At 40.2% G+C, this 18,046-nt stretch overlaps 1 protein-coding gene across 1 annotated transcript in view; it reads left to right on the top strand.

Annotated features, from left to right (window-relative positions):
• The window catches only part of si:ch211-212o1.2 (uncharacterized protein LOC492735 homolog), an 82,931-nt gene extending 69,135 nt beyond the window's left edge, over positions 1-13,796 (top strand). Inside the window, exon 6 of the mRNA XM_041795363.1 lies at positions 7,419-13,796. Within this exon, the coding sequence (XP_041651297.1) occupies positions 7,419-7,543 (125 nt within the window). The 3' untranslated portion in view covers positions 7,544-13,796. The remainder of the gene's footprint in view (positions 1-7,418) is intronic.
• Positions 13,797-18,046: the final 4,250 nt, after the last annotated feature.

Below are 18,046 nucleotides of genomic sequence, written 5' to 3'. Positions count from 1 at the left end.
GTCGTTCTCCTTAAAATCATGCCAGAGTTTTGATGATAATCTGTGATGTTGCAGTCAGGCCAAAATCTGGTTGAATTTGTGTAATCTGAGCCGGTCTAAAGATGCACGTGCACTGTCTGTTACAGACTGATATAGAGCAGAGGACAGAGACAGCAATGTCTCCTGGTCCTGATCTGCAGACTGATCACAGCATCACTGCCCTGCACAAACACTGACACCTGTAAAATGACCTACATATGAAAAATACAGATCTTCTTTTTTGTTAGTATTAAACCAGGTATCAGCATTGTTTGATGGTAGCTTGTATCCTATTGAAATTCTAAACTCTGGTATCATAACAACTCTGTTCATGTGTGTGTTTAGGTGTATGTGTGTTTCTGGTGTCATTGACTGTGTGAGCTGAAACGTATAACTCCCTTTTCATACAGATGTACATATTGTGTGTTTGGTGATAGTTAAAAGGGATTACATCTCTACTGTCAGGGGAATGCTCGGCTGCATCATGAACATGTGTGTACTTTGCTCTGCACAGATGTGTGTGTGTCAGAGCAGTATGTGAGCTCAGAGGCTGTTGCACAGTCATGCATGTATGCATTTGTACATGTAAATGTACTTTGGCCTGCAGCCATACATACGTTTATACATTTACCTTAAACATACAGAAGATGCATAGCTATGAGATTTTTTTAACCATAAAGAGTACATACTGAGGGCGTGTGTGTGCACTTGTAGTGTGTTTGTATTTTTCTTAAGTCCCATTTATCCCTTTGCATCTAATCTGTGCTGTAGCAGTGGTTGGTAGTAATTAGTATCACTACTGTCAATGGAAAAACTTCTGTCCTGAAATGTATTTTTGCAACACCGTAATCACATCACAAACATGCGTGTTATGCACAGTATAGCAGAGTGATATGTGACAGACAACAGCTCAGTTTGAGTCCAGCTGCTGCTTTCCAACAAAACACCACTGCCCGCCTTAAATTTGCTAAGCAGCACCATGACAATCCACAACACAGGGTACAACAAGGTAAAATGTTACTTTGACTAATAACACTAAGGTTGAATTGTTTGGGAAGAACATGCATTACTATGTATGGTGAAAAAAGGTTCCACATACCAACATGATAACATCCCCACCATGAAGTACAGTGGAGGGAGCATCATCATTTTGGGCTGCTTTGCTGCTTCAGGGCCTTGGCTTCTGCCATCATGGAGGGGAAAATAATTCCCAAGTTTATCAAGGTATCTTACAGGATAATGTCAGAGAGGTTGGGTGATACAGCAGGACAATGACCCTAAACACTGAAGTAAATCCACTGCAGCGTGGCTTAAAAAAAAAAGAAAATCCAGCTTTTGGAGTGGCCCAGTCAGAGCCCAGACCTGAATCTAATAGAGGTGGTGTGAAATGACCTCAAGAGTGCCTTTCATACCAGACAGCCAATAAATATGGGTGAGCTGAAGCATTTCTGTAAGGAAGGATGGTCCAAAATTCCTCCTGAATGCTGATTAACAGCTACCAGAAACGCTTGGTTGAGGTTATTGCTTTCAAAGGTGGTTCAATCAGTTGTTAAATCCAGGGTTCACTTAATTTTTCCAGCTGCATCAATGTTTAACGGCTGTGTTCAATAAAGACTTAAAATATTATAGTTGTCTGTGTGGTATTAGGTCAAGTACATTGCATTTGCCTATATTTGTGACTAAGATGCAGATCAAATCACATTTGATGACCAATTAATGCAGAAACTAGATAATTTCCAAGGGTTCACATACTGTACTTTTTCTTGCCACTGTTTTATCCACATTGTTGAAACTATCCAGGCTAGACTTATTACGGCTATCTGAGTGTGAATCGATATCTACTCCCGTACTAGACAAAAGTTTGTAAGGTATCAATTGCTTCTTGAGAAAAAGATAGCTTTTTTGTAATCTCAGCCAAAAAGACTTCAATACCCACAATCTTGAAGTGTCACAGCAGTGTCTCGGGTTGGTGGGGTCTCGGGTAACCTCAGAAATGTCTACTGCACCTTTCAGGGAAACTGTCAGCTGTTAAAGATGGCAAAACATACCACTGCAGTATAAAGCAAAATACAGACAAACAATGATTTATATTACAACATGATCATTTAAAATGTAGTACTAAAATAAGTGTAATAAAGGTACAGATGGTTAAAAAGCTTGAAAATCTATCCAATGCATTGCCGGATATGTAGTTCCTTCATCCTTGACTATTAAGCTCTATGATGACATAACCACAGAAAAATGAACTTGGCATAGAATGAAATGGGCCAAGAGTTTCTAGAGAAAAACTTGCAAAGATCGCATGTTTAAAGCCTGTAAACTGGTTTAAAAATCACACCACTGAGTAGCATTTGGACATGGTGTTGCAGAGCAACATGGACACAACAATGCAAAAAGTGTGTAGGGCTTGCTTCATTGCCGTGGTGTTGATTCAAAGCAGAAGCATACACCAGAGTATAGTATTAGTAGGGCCTAAGGAGGCCTCCTGGGAGAATCCCTTATCCCTCCCCCTAACCACGCTCAAACGTCCATAAATGATAAGTGTAAGACACTTGAATAAAGTAGGGATAGATGACAACTGAAGGGAGAGGAAATCAAGAACAGGGAAGTGAAATATGAGGTGAAGACAAGAGATGAAGGAAAAAAAAAAGCTTGAAAAGGTGTGTTTTAGATTCGGAGGGAAAAGAGGAGGTAACGATTGGAGAATAGTTACGAATAGGTCAGTATAAGTCAATGTTTGCCCTGTAGGTAGTCCTGTAGCAAAGCCTGGGGTTGAGAGTAAAACAAATAACTACAGCAGCAAAATCCCATGAGGAGTCCAAGGCCATGGTCTGATCTGTCTGAAACACTTAGACATATATGTCATTGTCAAATTCAGATCAGGTCAAAGCTGCCATAGTGTGTGACAGAGTGACTGACAGCACAGTCAGCCAACCAGCAGGAGGGGCTCCTGGCTGTGCTACAGTTTTACTGTTCTGAAAAGATGTAAAAGTTGAACATCAGTCAGCTATAGGCTGATGAAGTTTAGTGAAGGTCATTTTCCCTGGACATACTCTGAACTGGCAGAGAAGTTCTATAGCTTAATGTGCATTAGCAGTCAGTGATAATTCTGAGTGATCTTCTTAAACAGCTTTTGATGCCACTTTGTTAAATGTTTTTTTTGCACTCTGAGCACGTCTCTGTTTGCTATACAGAGAAATATTATCACACATTCTAGTCTGTGGATGCTTTGTAAATATCTTTTATAAATCAGTTTAGAACTTCTTGTGTGTTCCTCTCTGTATTCCTTTACCATAAAAGCTAATCCTTGGCGTAGACTTTTTTTTAAATTGAGCTGGTTTATTTAAAAGATAAACTCTATTTTTGTTTGGAATTGCATGTTCTCCCGGTGCATGCATGGGTTCTTTCCAGGTACTTCGGCTTCCTCCCACCACCAAAGGCATGCTCGTTAGGGTAATTGGTGACTCTAAATTGGCCGTAGATTTGAGAGTGAGCATGCCTGTTTTTTTTTTGTTTTTTTTTTTTTGTCTCTATATGTAAGACCTGCAGTTGACAGGCAGCCAGACCAGGGTGTACCCTGCCTCTCGCCCAATGACAGCTGCCTGCCGCGACACCGAATGGGATAAGCTGTGTAGCCATGGAAGGTTTATTTAAAGTTGTTTGACATTTATGTGTGCTGCCCCAGTGTTTGATCTCATTCTGCAGAATGAAGAGTGGCATTCCAAACTAACCATTGCTCCTCAAAAACCTTAGGTCATAGTTTGTTTATGTTTTTGTAGAGAGGAGAAACAAGAGGGAGAAAGAAATAGTGCCAGTTTAATACCTGGTGTGATTTGGGGCTCTATTTTCGTAGACCAGGCGTAGGCGCGGCGCACCTGCCCTGTGCCGCGCCTACGCCGCGCTAACGAGGTGTGTCCAGGGCATTTTGCAATTTTCGTGCATGGCGCAGTCCGGCGCGGCGTGGCGCACCCATGCCTCCGTCCCTCCCACCAGCGCAGGTGGCAAAGAGGGAGGAGAGAAGGCGTGAGTGGGTTTAACACAGCCGAGTGTAATCTTCACCAATCAAATGAACGCCTCTCCTCGCCTTTAAATGCGCTGCAGGCAAGGCGCAGTGCCAATTTCACCTCGCCACCACCGTGGACGAAGACAGCAGCAGCAGCTCCAGGCGGCCAAACTTCTCCTAGGAGGAAACTGATGTGCTGGTCCGGGAGGTCCAAGCTCGCAGTACCAGAATATATGGTAATGCTAACAGACCTCCACAGGCTGATGATGCAAAAACTGCCTGGGAGGAAGTTACTAATATTGTCAATCAAGTTTGCCCAGATATTCTGAGAACCGCTGCCCAATGTAAAAAACGGTTCAATGATGTAAGGAGAAGGGCCAAATAAAGCTGTCAGAGCAAAGAAGGCACACAGTGGCCACCAGGCTGTGCATCAGAGGCCACGATGCGCATCACCGTGTTGACCACCTCGCAGGACAGATGTAATCTGTTCCTGTGTCATGAATAGATAGACAAAATGAAGTGACAATTACATTAAACACAGCAGCAGGCTAATCCAGGCATCATGCTTGTGATCCACCTGCATTCCTGCTCTGTCATCAACAAATAGGAGAACCTTTGGTGATATATTCTCTCCCGGTATCTCCTCCTCATCCTCCTTGCAATAATGTACTCCATCTTTTTAGATCACGTTAAGAATAAAGATTAAAACAGAGAAATATGGGGCAATCACAGGTAAATCCCTAAGACAGCGACTGACTTACATTTATTCAGCGAGCGTCTCTCTCTTTTTTCTTTTCTTTTGAATTTCATGAGATGACAGAAGCCGAATATATACTCCGTATCGGATGCCGTGACTGTTTGTGGTTGGCTGAGAGATGTGAACTCGCTAGTTTTTATCACTCCTAGCTGCCATCAGGTTGAGTTTCAATTACGCGAGACAAACATCTTTGATCTGACATCAGATGTGACGGGACAATTAATATAGATACAAATGTATATGCTGGTTCAGACGGTTACGTTAAATAGTGGTTGCTGTGATTGTTTATTGCATTGAAATGTGCCTGACACTCTGGAAACCCGCCTGTGAGGTTTTGGTGACGTGTGCGCACTGCGCGCCTGTCAGCCAAATTACCACTACACCAGGCGCGGTTCACCTGCGCCGAGAATAGACCAGGTTGGAGCTGGTGGGCTTTCAGTGCACCTTCCGCGCAGTGTTTTGACATGAAATTGTCACTGCGCCAAGCTGAATCTGTCGACACCTCCCCCTGGTGCGCCGCCACACCCATCTCGGCGCAGCCCCGTCTACCAAATTGCCAAACTGGCTGCGCATGGTGGTGAGCTGGACGAAATTACCGCTGCGCGGGGTGCGCCATGTTCTGCCACCCTGCGCCACCTTGCGCTGCGCCACGAAATTAGAGCCCTTGGTGTTAAATTGGACCACTTTCACTGCCTGTTGCTGCTAGTGCTGGCTTTTGTGAATTAGTTGCTATTTGTAATTAGGCCGGTTTGCATATGAGGGCAGCGATTTGCACCACGCTCTTCTTTAGTGGATCTGGCCCTCAGTATCCTTGGTTGTTTAATGTGACTCATGTATAAATCTGTCATAGAAGCAGAGGAGTTCACTTCATCTGTGTTCTCTCTGACTCTTACAGGAATCATGAATCACCCAGCCAATACCTACAGGGACTGTTCCATTCAGCTATGAATAAAAATCTTTAACCTGACTGTCTCTGTCCTTCTCATTGCTCCAGTAAATGGGATTTCAAGTAGAAATAACTTTTTTTATGCTTCATAACCAATGATTTTAGATATTAACCTATAATTTTTCCTGTGATTTTTGTGATGTGATTTGATATCACATCAAGTCAAATGCTCACACAGTAAGGTGGCCTTCACACCAGGGGCCCGTTCCTGGATCCAAGTTCACTTGAGCCCAAAGTCCGGTTTGTTTTGGTCAGTGTAATGCAAATGAACCGTGCCCAGGTACTGGGCCCACTTGAAGAGGTGGTCTTGGACGTGATTCAAGTGGACTCTGGCACGGTTCAGATGAGATGTGAATGCAACAGCACCTGGATACAGGGCAGAATGTCATATCAGCTTTATGACATCGTAAAAATGTAACTTCTTTCCATGGCATGGCAGTTTGTTCACATTTTTCCTCAATAAAAGACAAACATCATCAGAATCCAGTCAGTAAATGGTCTGTTATGACTCACCTTACAGATGAACGCAAGTTGGAGTCAATGAGATGAGATGTAAAGGCAATAAAAGTCTCCCGTCACCTCAAAAACTGCTGTATCTGCTCAGCGCTAGCCCATTTAATCCGCTGAGCTGCATGTAGATGTGCAGATACGAAGAGGGACGTTGCTGGCATCTTAAAAAGTGATTTTAAATTATCCATGGCAGGGGAGCAGGTGGCCAAGTGGTTAAGGCGCACCCCATGTACACGGACGGCCCGGGTTCAAATCCAGCCTGACGCCCTTTACCACATAGCACTTCCCCACTCTCATCCCTGTTTCCGACTCTATCCACTGTCCTCCTCCATCAAATAAAAGGCACAAAAAAAATAAAACATTATCCATGGCAGCAGGATGGACTTTTTTGCTGGGTTAAAACAAAAACAATCTTTGCTCAGGTCATGACCCAAGTGGTCGCTGTGGTAGCTTCTTCTTCTTTCTCCTCCTTGGTAGGTTTGTAAACCAGCTACGTGCATACGGCCATCTGCTTTTTCAGTATGAGTGCACACTCAAGTGGGCCAGGGCACGGATCAGTGATGTTAGTATGTAAGCAAGGCAGCGAGGGGAAGGGGGAGGGATCGTGCCCGGTGCAGTGCGAAACAACTGTGCCTAGTGTGAAAGCACCCTAAAGTTTCATTATTTAAGATAAGAATATCATTGAAATATTAACCATTAAAATACCTCACTCTCCAGCCTGCATATGTGTGAAAACATACAGAGCATCTCCCCCGAATATCCTTAAGAACTCTTTTAAATTTCCAAATAGATACTCTTACATTTCCATGAAATCTCAAGCTAATGACTTAAATTTCAGTGGACATTCTGGACACTTACCTCAAAAATTCTCATAGCAGAAATTATTTTTGTTCTGCAGTGAAGCCAAAATGTATCCTCATATGTGCATGCAGGGTCTTAGGAGGTTAAAATATGACCTGCCAGATGTTTTTAAAGTTGTTCTGCGCTCTCCCCATCTCTATATACATGTGTTTTTGGCTTTATTTCAGTTAAGAGTCATTTATGCTTCCCACTCTTGAGTTAAACATTCTATGTTGTTCTTTTCTGACTTTCTCCCATTCTCCCTCTCCTCCCTTTACATCCCTGACTCTTCTAGTACTCTCTGCCTAATTATTTGTCTCCTTTTCCTTTTCTCCACATCCAAGGCTGGTGTAACTATCCACTGGACCAGCTGGGCTTTTGGAGACGGATGGAACAATTGATCCAACGACTCACAGGGCAGAAACCGCGTTCAGACGACCTGGCGTGGGCAAAAAAGACCGACAGATAAACCCACACATGGATGGAGGGGCACACGGCTTGCAGCTGCAAACGTAGATTAGAGATGGAAACACACACTCCCACACACATACATGTTACCTATGTCCTAATGCTTCTTGCTTTTTTTGCTAGAGAGCAAACATTCAAAGAAACTGTTTCTGCAAAAAAGGAAAAAATCAAAGACAGTCTGGGGGATATATTTCTGTGCTTTAGTCTGTACTCTAACAAGCTTTGAACATAGAAGGCAAAAACATTATCACTCTGCTGTAACAGCCAATCAGCTTGTAGTCCTGTTAACCAATGATGTGTGGTGGTGTTGTAGTGTGTAGGTGTAGGAGGTTTCTGGAGGTTGGGCTCTCCAGGAGTGACGCCACGCTGCCTGGATCAGGCAGCTTCTTACACCACACACACAAACATGCGCACATATACACACAATCATGCAAACACAAGTCTAAAAGTCCAGTATTCAGTTCTGTCTGTTCTGGTTTTTGGTGTCTATATTCTTTTTTAAGTATGAGCATTCAAATGGATGTCAAAGCACTTCTAAGGGCAGCAGCACCATTTTGAAATTTTCCTGTTTTCACACACAAGAAGAAGAAATCTGATGATTGTGTGCCCTAAATCAAAAATGTACACTGTTATACCTCTCCTCTTTTCTACCCTTGTTTGAAGAAACCCTCACAGTCCAAGTCAGACACTCAATATCACTTTTAAAGCATTATTTTACTGTACTTTAAGCTTAAGAGCAGAGGATGCATACTTACACGCCTGCAACACTTTCCAGGTGCATACATACAAGCAAACTTATTTGAGTCGTGTTGTCCAGTTTTGATTTTTTATGAAAGACATCTCTTTTAAGTATTTACAAAGCTTTCACAGGCAAACATCCCTCGTCTAAATTTTTCTTCAGAGATGGATAAGAGCAGTGCCACGCCACTTCCCGCTCTCTAGAGTGACCACGCCTCCATTTAGGTGAATACAAGCCCACAGACTGTGGCTTTGTCCACATGTAGATAGGTAGTTTTCCTCCTCTGTGTTCAAAAATAATCCCATCCACACATGCAGTTTTCTCAAAAATGTGGGTCCACATGAAAATGCACAAAAGCACTTTTACAGGAAGTAAAGGCCTTTTCAAACTGAGTCTGTTATTTTCAGTTGCTTTTTTCAGTCTGTAATCGGATAACAAATGTCACACATGGAGTCCAGTGCATTTTATTTTTATTAACTGAAAATGAAAACAATATGTGCAAGTTTTTGCAGAGAGGAAAAAAAGTTTGACTCTTTCAATACTTGGAAAAAAAAAAAACCCTCAAGGGGTCCATCCATCCTGACAGAGAGCTTCATATGGCACAAACTCACACATTATGGTATTGTGCTTAATTGGAGGGATGGAAAGCAACTTTTTAACTTGGTGTCTGTTACCGGGCTGTGAACTCAATTGGCCTTTAACTATTATTCTATGTTCTGTGGCGACATACACGGGCAAATCACAGTCACAGTGTTGAAAGTGAGGGTTTAGCGTGAGGGAGAAAAAGAGAGAGTGGAGGGGGATGCAGTCGCTGCTTTGAATCATCAGTCATTCAATTGAGTAACTTGGATGGATGCGGAAAAAAACACAAAAAAATCAAACCTGCTCTGAAAAAATTATTACGGATGAAAGTTTGGTGCCAGTATGCAAACATGACTGAGATGGTTTTTCTTTTTCAAAGTGTGAAAACTTTGGACAAAAAAGAAACAGGCTCAGTGTGCAATGGCCCTTGTCAACAGCAGTGGTGTTCTGTAGTGATTTATTTCTTTAGATAAACTAGTCAAACTCATGCAGAGACAGCAACATTGTCCTAAATGTGAACCTTTGTTTCCTTTGCAATGACTATTTCATTTTCAAAGTTGTCCCACCACTTGAATGGGTCTTGTGCTGAAGCGCCAGCCTTCGCAGCAAGTTTTGTGTCTTGAGTGTCCATTCAGGTGTCTTAACATAGTGGGAAAGCAACTATGTATGCAAGCATGCCTAAAGTCCAGTTAGATGCTTCACACTAGTATAGGTTTAACATCTGTCATTGCAATAGAAAGGAAAATAATAATGATGTACACCAGTGACATCCAAGAGAAATTGGCACACAGTGTAACATTTCAAGCCCGAACCTCAGTTTTCCCTGTCTACGTGTAAACAGCTGTAAGTGGAGTTTCTATGAATCTTCACCTTGGAAGTTTTGTTTAGTCTGCATTTTTATGGAAGGTTGGAATCCTCCATCTTCAAAAATACTTTCCTACGTGTGGACAAGGCCCGAGTGGTGGTAGATAAGAAAAAAAGTGGTAGTAGCACTATTAAAGGCTATTGTGTAGCCTTGTTCAAACAATTTAAAATACAGAATTTAATTCAGTTCAATTTTATTTATGTAGCATATTTCATACAAATGTAAACTCATGTGCTTTACAGAAGATAAAAACAGATGCAAAACAAAGCAACAAAGATACACCATTGAATCCAGAAAAACAGAGATAATTTAGAAATGTTTTTTACCCTCCAATGACAAAGAAGTGTAAAAGAATGGCTCTGTAGCTTGGAGCTGAATTTAGAGGTCAAATGTAGGATCGCTGTTGTATTCCCACTCACTTTAAGCCAGCAAGTGCTCTGTGGCTGCAGGAGCTGTTGTCTACCAGCCTGCTAACACACTCTTCAGACTCTCACTGACACATTAACCACATTAAGATCAAACTAATTTAACATGGTTGAAACATACATTTAAGGTATATGATGTTGGATTATGACATCTCTGGTCACAAGATGGGGCATTGATTCAGTTTGACAGAGTCAGACTCTCTTATAATTGTGTTTATTTTATGATGTTGCAATGATCCCTGTTCAGCAGAGTCATCATTTTTGTTGAGCTCACTGGACACTTAATTTTTGTTCCTGAATGAACATATTTAGTATTTAAGCTTTTCAATCACTAAAAACCCCATTTTTCTTGTTTACCACCATTCATTCTGATGGAATGTTTTTTTTTGCCAGAGTGGTGCGGGGCTAGCATCTTTAGGGCAAAGTACCCAGAATAATTGCTCTTTTCAATTAGTTGTGGGTTCATTAACATGCAGCTTCTATTAAGAATAAAGCTTCTAAATTAGCATTGTAAAATTAATCAAAAACATCTAAGTAATCTCAAAGCCATTTTGAAGACTTTACATTAGATGCTTTGCACATTTGGATATAGATGAGTTGAGAATTATCAACAGAACTCATGTTTAGAAGTAAACAAGCATTTAATCTTTTTGCACTTTCATGCTTATAAGATAGGCAGCTAGATTTTTGTTTTTACTTTGTTCTTTTTAATGGTATCCTCGTAACATGAAAGAATGTGTGCAGGTAGATTTTCAGATTTCCAAGCATACGACACACAGCTGAGCTTGTTACTGAAGGAGGTGGCAGAAAGAAACAAGTTTTTCCTGATGAGATGAAAGGTTCAGAAATGTTTGCTAAAGATCAACACCACTCTCATATCAGGATGAAAAACATAAGGTCAGTGAGTTTATCTTTTAACAGAGACAAGAAGCAGCCCTCCTGGCATTTAGTTCCACACACCTCCACAGCTAAGGTTTAGACACATTATTTTCTGTATCTTTCTTATGTGACAATTAGGTTTACCTTAAAAAGCAGGTCTAGCTTTCTTCCTGTATTTTGCATTATAAGTCTGGCCTTTTTGCCATAGCTTCATATTTGGCATGAGGATATTACCCGATCAATATTTGGACACAGCTTTCAGCAAGAAAGTAAGCAAGCACATTTCAAAACCTGTCAGACGAGTTACATAGTGCATGTCATGAACATCAAAAAACAGTGAAATTGAGAAAGTTTGGCATGATTTTTGGATTGGAGGTTGATTTTTCTACTTTAACTTGAGTTCCTTTCCTATGTTTAACACAGTGGCACAGATATACAGGGCAGAACCTTCTCGGCATCAGTGGCTTCTACCTTCTGTACTTGTGCCATGCCTGCAGACAGAAATCTTTTCAGCTAAAGCTCAGTTTCCTGGAGGATGCTTCTGGCTGCTCTAAAGGCTATAAATCGAGCATTTCATGTTTTAGGGTTTGCTTTTTACCACCACACTGGAAACCTCAAGGCAGGGAAACTTAGCTGGTTTAAGCCTCCATATCTTTTTTCATGTCACACTTTGACCCTGTTTATACCTTCTTTTAACACAGATAAACTGGCTTTCTGTGCATTTGGATACTAAGTGGTAACCCATAATGATTAGGTGGGAACATATCTCAATGCATATTGAAGATGATTTGATATCACATAGCTTGGATTACATATAGAAATAGGCAGATGTACCTTAAGGCAAATGTAGGTTGCCTGGGGCCTCCTGCTCCAAAGGGCCCCATGATATAATCATTATAGATGTGCATCAAATGTGAGCTATGCATCTGAAATTTACTTTAAAGATTAAGACGTGTATTTTGAATATAAACAAGGGCCAGAAGTGAATAAAACACCATCAGAATTAGATGTTCATTATATCAAAAGTCCCTGAGTAGGACCCCTGGCCCCACAAACAAGGTCCAAGCCATTTAAAAAAGCTCCTAAATGTCTTCTTATCAAGCAAATTAAAGTTAAGTAGTTCCCTAAAGTCTTAATACACTTAGAATGGACTGGGATTGCATGCAATTAATACAAATTTATGATTTATATATGTTTTTATCGGTTATATCTGGCCTAGAGACATGTTTGAATATGTAGTTGAAGTAGGTTTGACTTGTGATGCTCCTCTAAGAGCTGATGAGCATAAATGTGGAAGGGCTTCATAAGCTGGGTTTCTACCAGGTGGTCGACTTTGATTGAGAACAGTTTGACATGGTATCCCCAAAATTTTGCAGTTTTGCAGTCAAGTTTGCATTTCCACAGACCCTGACTTGGTGGGTGGACTGCAGAAGGTATGCATGTGGCGTCACAGACAGTGCAAGTCTCTGCCATTCCAGCCGAAGTTCAGACTGGTGGCAGGAACCAGAAGGGAATAGGCAGGAAACAGATTTATTTTAGCTGAAAAGTGCCCCATCATTTAACTGCTACATCTTAATGATGCTCACTGTGGTCAGGGCAGATCCCCAGCTTATTGAATTTTTTTATAGAAATGTTTGGAACCGTAACGGTACATTAAGACACAAGATGAAGCCTGGCTATTACACTTGCTACAACAAGCATGCAGTCAGTGATTATTGCAATCTAAAACCCACCCCATTCTCCTTCCTCTTATGTTAAAGAAAAATTGAGACCTTAAATTTCATCAGATCAGATGATGCTATAACGGTGTATACAACATAATATAAAAGTTGAAAGAGCTGCACTGTATGAACTTGTCACATTAAAAATAAAACGAAGGTTTATCTGGTGTTAAAATCAAACTAGAATATGCAAGGCAGCCAGAAAAACATTTTAGTGAAGAAAACTTACATTTTTAAAGGCTCAGCTCAGTAGTTAGCTCGTCCATGAGCTCACCAACAGCTCATCTTCTGGTACTAATTTGGCTTTTTTATATTAAACAACAACAAAATGGGGAAAGGAAAACCATCATTCACATAATTAACCAGCGTTCATGAATGACATATCACTACCTGCTTGTCTTGAATTGTGGCATCATTTCAATCTAACCAGCCTCCCATAATGTTGATTTAGTAAATAATAAATCACTGTTATTTTGAAAAGCCTGTTTATGAAAGAGAAAAGCTGTAAATGATAAGCACTTGCCGCTTAGCTTGTAGCTAACTTACCCCCTGTTATTTGTGCTGCATATAGCATGCTAGGATACCTACGTGAGATAGATGATGTATGTGCATTTATTCATTTAAGGAAAAGAAAGTGAGAATATTGATTGCAGGTAATCATTGAAGTATTTTTAGTGCATTGTATGGATACATGTACTAAGTACACTCAACTTGGTATCCAGATGCCCTCAACAGTTGTTACTTTAAGGTATAAACCAGTGGTTCTCAACTGGTGGGTCAGGACCCTTAAGTTGGCAGTGTAACAGTTTCCAGTGTGTTGTAAATGTGTGCATGGGGAAAAAATGTGGCAAAAAGTCTTTGATGTACAGAAGCCCTAAGTGGACAGAACATAGGTTTTTGCAAAAGATAAATTTCAGGGCTTTTTATGCCTTAATTTATTATCCTTTTTTTATCCTTGTTTGTTTTTGTTTTTAGTTTTCCTTTAATGATAATAGACTGTAGAAAGAAATGGACAGAGCCTGTGTGACATCAGCCGTCTGATTACAATAGGCAGACTCAAACAGCTTTTGAAGCCAATCCATGGCGGGCTCCATATTGAAATCGCAGTCTCAACCAATCTTTGGATCAACCTAACGGCAGACAAGAGCCCGCCCACTGAGCCCGACTTCCTGTAAGCTAAGCTATAACTAAAGTTGGCCTTCTGGAGGTAGCGTCTGCCTGTCAAGCTAACTGTCAATCAAATAAGACACTTATCAGTGCGCGGGGAGGTTTTTCCTAAATATAATCTAAACAACTATGGTACAAAAAAAATCACCCCCTGTACAGTGAGAGGACATGAAGACATTAGCTACTGAGACACGTTTCGTTTTTTGAACCAGCTTGTAATCCAGTTAATTTCTAGTGTAAAAAGTGGCTTTTTAACTGGTGTTGTGTATGGGACTTCTGGTGTTCCTGCAGCCAGCCTTAAGGGGACACTTGCCATATTGCATTTTTTTTTTTTTTTACAAAATTGGCTCCTCTTATATAATTAGGAAGTTCCTGAAGAAATGACTACATTTCCATGCTTTCTTTGGTCAGTAGAGTAAATAAATCAGATGCACACATGTCCCTCTGTAATGATGTGCTTTCTGAACATGTTTATTTCACCCTGACTTTTTGTTCAGTTATATTCTGTTTACTTTTTAGTAAATAATTTGAGTGGTTGAACATTCTAAAAACATTGGGACACGATTTCTCATAGGTAGCTAGTGGGTCCTGATGCCAGACCAGTTGAGAGCCATCCCCTCTTGTATAACCAGAAATTCAGTTTTTCTTTATATCAGAATAGTCAGACAGACAAGCCCTTCCTAGTCACTCCATTCACTGCTTTTTTTCTTGTCCTTAGCAGATTACATCATGATAAATAGTAGCAACCATTATTGAGTCACAGTTCCTTTCATATCTCAAATACTGATAGAAATTTCTGCTCCTTTGACTGTAGTTTTAAATACTTAAGTTTGTCAAACTCTTAAATCTTACATACTATAAATATATATTTTCATCACACAAATCATGGAGTCACTTTCATATCAATGTTTAAACGTGTTAAAATGAGGAAGTGAGCCTTAATATATTTTTTTTCTGCAGAACTTTATCATTGAGTTGCTCGTAGAATGCAAAAAAAAAATCTGCAACACCTTGTTCTTGTTTGAGTCTCTACACGTGCACTTTAGTTGTCTGTTACTAACTCTTGAATAGAGTCTGGCTGCTTGAAATGTACTTTGTTTTTAAGGCTGACCATCATTTCAGCCGTAGTCTGATAATAACTGCACTTTATTGTTTTACTGGGTTCATATTTAAAAATGCGTCCTGCAGGCACTCATGACTTCACACATAACAGGTGAAATCAAACATGTCACTTTGCATGCACACGCACACACATAACAAACAGCTTGAATGCAGTCATACACAAACGCACACATGCTCTTTCTCACTTTGTGTTCTGTGTTCTCTGGCTTTATAATTTTCTAGTTTTTTATTAATGGATCAAGCCTTGTATAGTTAAATTTTGACGTTCCATTCTGCAGCTCAATGCTCGCTGCTCGTCTTGCCTTAATGTTTTTATCTGCTCTTTGATTTAAATAAAGGTTTATTAACTCCACATTCTCACTTTGTATGATTGTCTTTAATATTGAAAAAATGTTTGGAAATGTCCTTTCTGATTGCAGGATGTTAGGAGCTCTGCTCAGGGGATTCAAGAGGAGGAGTAAAATCATAGATATACTTTTTAAAGGCAAAATGAGAACACCAAATTAGGACACACTGCTAAAGGATGTGCACTTTTTATTAATCTTAAAGCAAACTCTTTGCCAGGGTTAATACACTGTGATGCGTTTAAGTATCAGTATGAGAAGTACAGCACTCTCTATTGAAAGTCACCACCGCCCTCTAGTGTTAGATACAAGCTTCTACACAGTTTACTGTGGTTTGTACTGTATTTTACACATTTCACCTGAGATCCTTGGAGTCCACAGTACAAACCAGCTCACTTTTTTTCCACTCTCCTGTCAAAGAGAAGAGCTTTCTGAATGATGCTCCACAGTGTACATAAAACTTTCAAACATTTCAGTGCTGCAGGAACATCCAGCAAGGGAAGAATGAAGTGAGAGAAGTGGGATTCAGGGGTCAAGATAAAATGATGATAAAATGACAGGATAATGTAACGGTAGAAAGGAAACCATTAACAATGGAAGAAAAAGCATATTTTCAAACATACATAAGTTAATACACATAGTGAAAGTGATACATCTTTATACACATGACATGTCTATGCTGGCTACACTGAAGTTGGCCATTTGCATATTACTGTGTGCAAATTGTGTAAAATGATGTAGTATAAGATTTAGAATATTAAGCCATATAGTTCAGCAAGCTTATACTCTAAAGACTGCAGCAGGTGGTCAGTAATTAGACATCTCTCAACCAGAGGGTCCAGGTATAGAGTCAGTGTCCTAGGGTAAGACATTTAACCTCAGATTGCTCCCACTTCTGTGTCAGAAGCATATGAATGTGAATAGATAATAATAATGCTTTTTATTGAAAAGAACCTTTCACAGCATTCCAGGTCACCTTACAAGGCAAAGTTAGAACAACACACATTTTAATTCTTTGTTAATGTCTCTTTAAACAGTCTGAAGCCACATCCATGTGGAGATGAATTCAAGAGTATAAGCAGAAGTTTTTTGTCGTACAGGTGTTTCATCCACATGGAAACAGCGTTTTTGGAGGCCATAAATGCTTCTTCTTTGCAATAATTACGTCATACAAAGCGTACCCCACTTAAGCCGCATGTGTGTGTCAAACTAAAACAACAATGGCGGATTACAGTGCTGAGTTTGTGCTGCAGAATCTATCTAGCTTATTATGCTTTTACAGCAAAATCTGATGCTCCATTACAACCACCAGGAACAGCAGACACCAGATGTTCTTAAATCCACCACAGAGAACAACCAGAAAGGCAACCAGGAGAAAGTTTGGGGCAGGCTTCCGTAATCTTCTTTCCTCTTTTAGTGCATTTCCGTGGTAGTGTTACAGTGCCACTTGCAGGCTTTTTAGTGGTTCCATGCTTATGCAGATATTTCCTGAAACAATCTCATACTTACGGTAAAAAATTTCCAAACTAAATGGAAATATTTTGTCTGTGGACAAGGCCTGAAAGTATTCAGACCCCTTCCACTTTTTTCAGTTTTGTTATATTGCAGCCTGATGCTACAGTCCAAAAGAATCGTTTTAATTATCGATAATCTACATTTAGTTCCCCATCATGACAAAGTAAAAACAGAATTTTAGAAAATTTCACAATTTTTTCAAAAATAGAAAACTGGAGTTTGCAAAAAAACCTCCATGTGAAAGTCAGGCTTTCATGTGTTTTGCACTAAGGAGAGGCTTCTGTCTCCACACTCTGCCATAAAGCCCACATCAGTGGAGGGCTGCAATGATGGTTGTCCTTCTGGAATTTTATCTCATGGCCCACCAGATATCTGGAGCTCAGCTTCTTGGTCACCTCTCGTATTAAGGCCTGATTTTTCAGTTCGGCTGGATGTCCAGCTCTCTTCATTCGATAATGATGGAGGCCACTGTGCTCTTAGGAACCTTCAGTGCACCAGAAATATTTTGGTAGCCTTCCCCAGATCTGTGTCTTGTAACAATCCTGTCTCTGAGCTCTACAGGCAGCTCATTTGACCTCATGGCCTGGTTTTTGCTCTGATATGCATTGGGATCTTCTATAGAGAGGTGTACACCTTTCCAAATCATGTCCACTCAGTTTGATTCACCACAGATGGACTCCAAACAAGGCGAAGAAACATCTCAGCAAAGATTAAGAGGAATGGGAGAACCATGAGCTAAGTTACAAGTGTTTTTGCAAAGAGTCTGAATACTTGTGTCAATGTAATATTTTAGCTTATTTTTAATAGATATATAAAATTTCTAAAATTCTGTTTTTACTTTGTCATGATGGGGTACTGGGTGCAGATTAATCAGAATAAAAATGAGGTTTTTCACCAAGCATTACAGCAAAATTTAAAAGAGTGAAGGGGGTCTATGACTTTCTGAATGCACTGTAAATAGATGCGCTAATAAAGAATAAAATATTTAAAAAACTTCAAAGGTAGGCCTAGAGTAAAATAATGTATTTATTTAGTTTACGTTGCTTATTCAGTTCTATTGTATTTTTACCACCTTGTCTCTTTTTGATGTGTTGCTGCAATTTTCCCTCTGGGGATCAATAAAATCTTATCTCATCTTATCTTCA

Source organism: Cheilinus undulatus, linkage group 9, assembly GCF_018320785.1.
Source record: "Cheilinus undulatus linkage group 9, ASM1832078v1, whole genome shotgun sequence".
NCBI lineage: Eukaryota > Metazoa > Chordata > Actinopteri > Labriformes > Labridae > Cheilinus > Cheilinus undulatus.
This window is presented reverse-complemented; position numbering and strand designations above follow the sequence as displayed.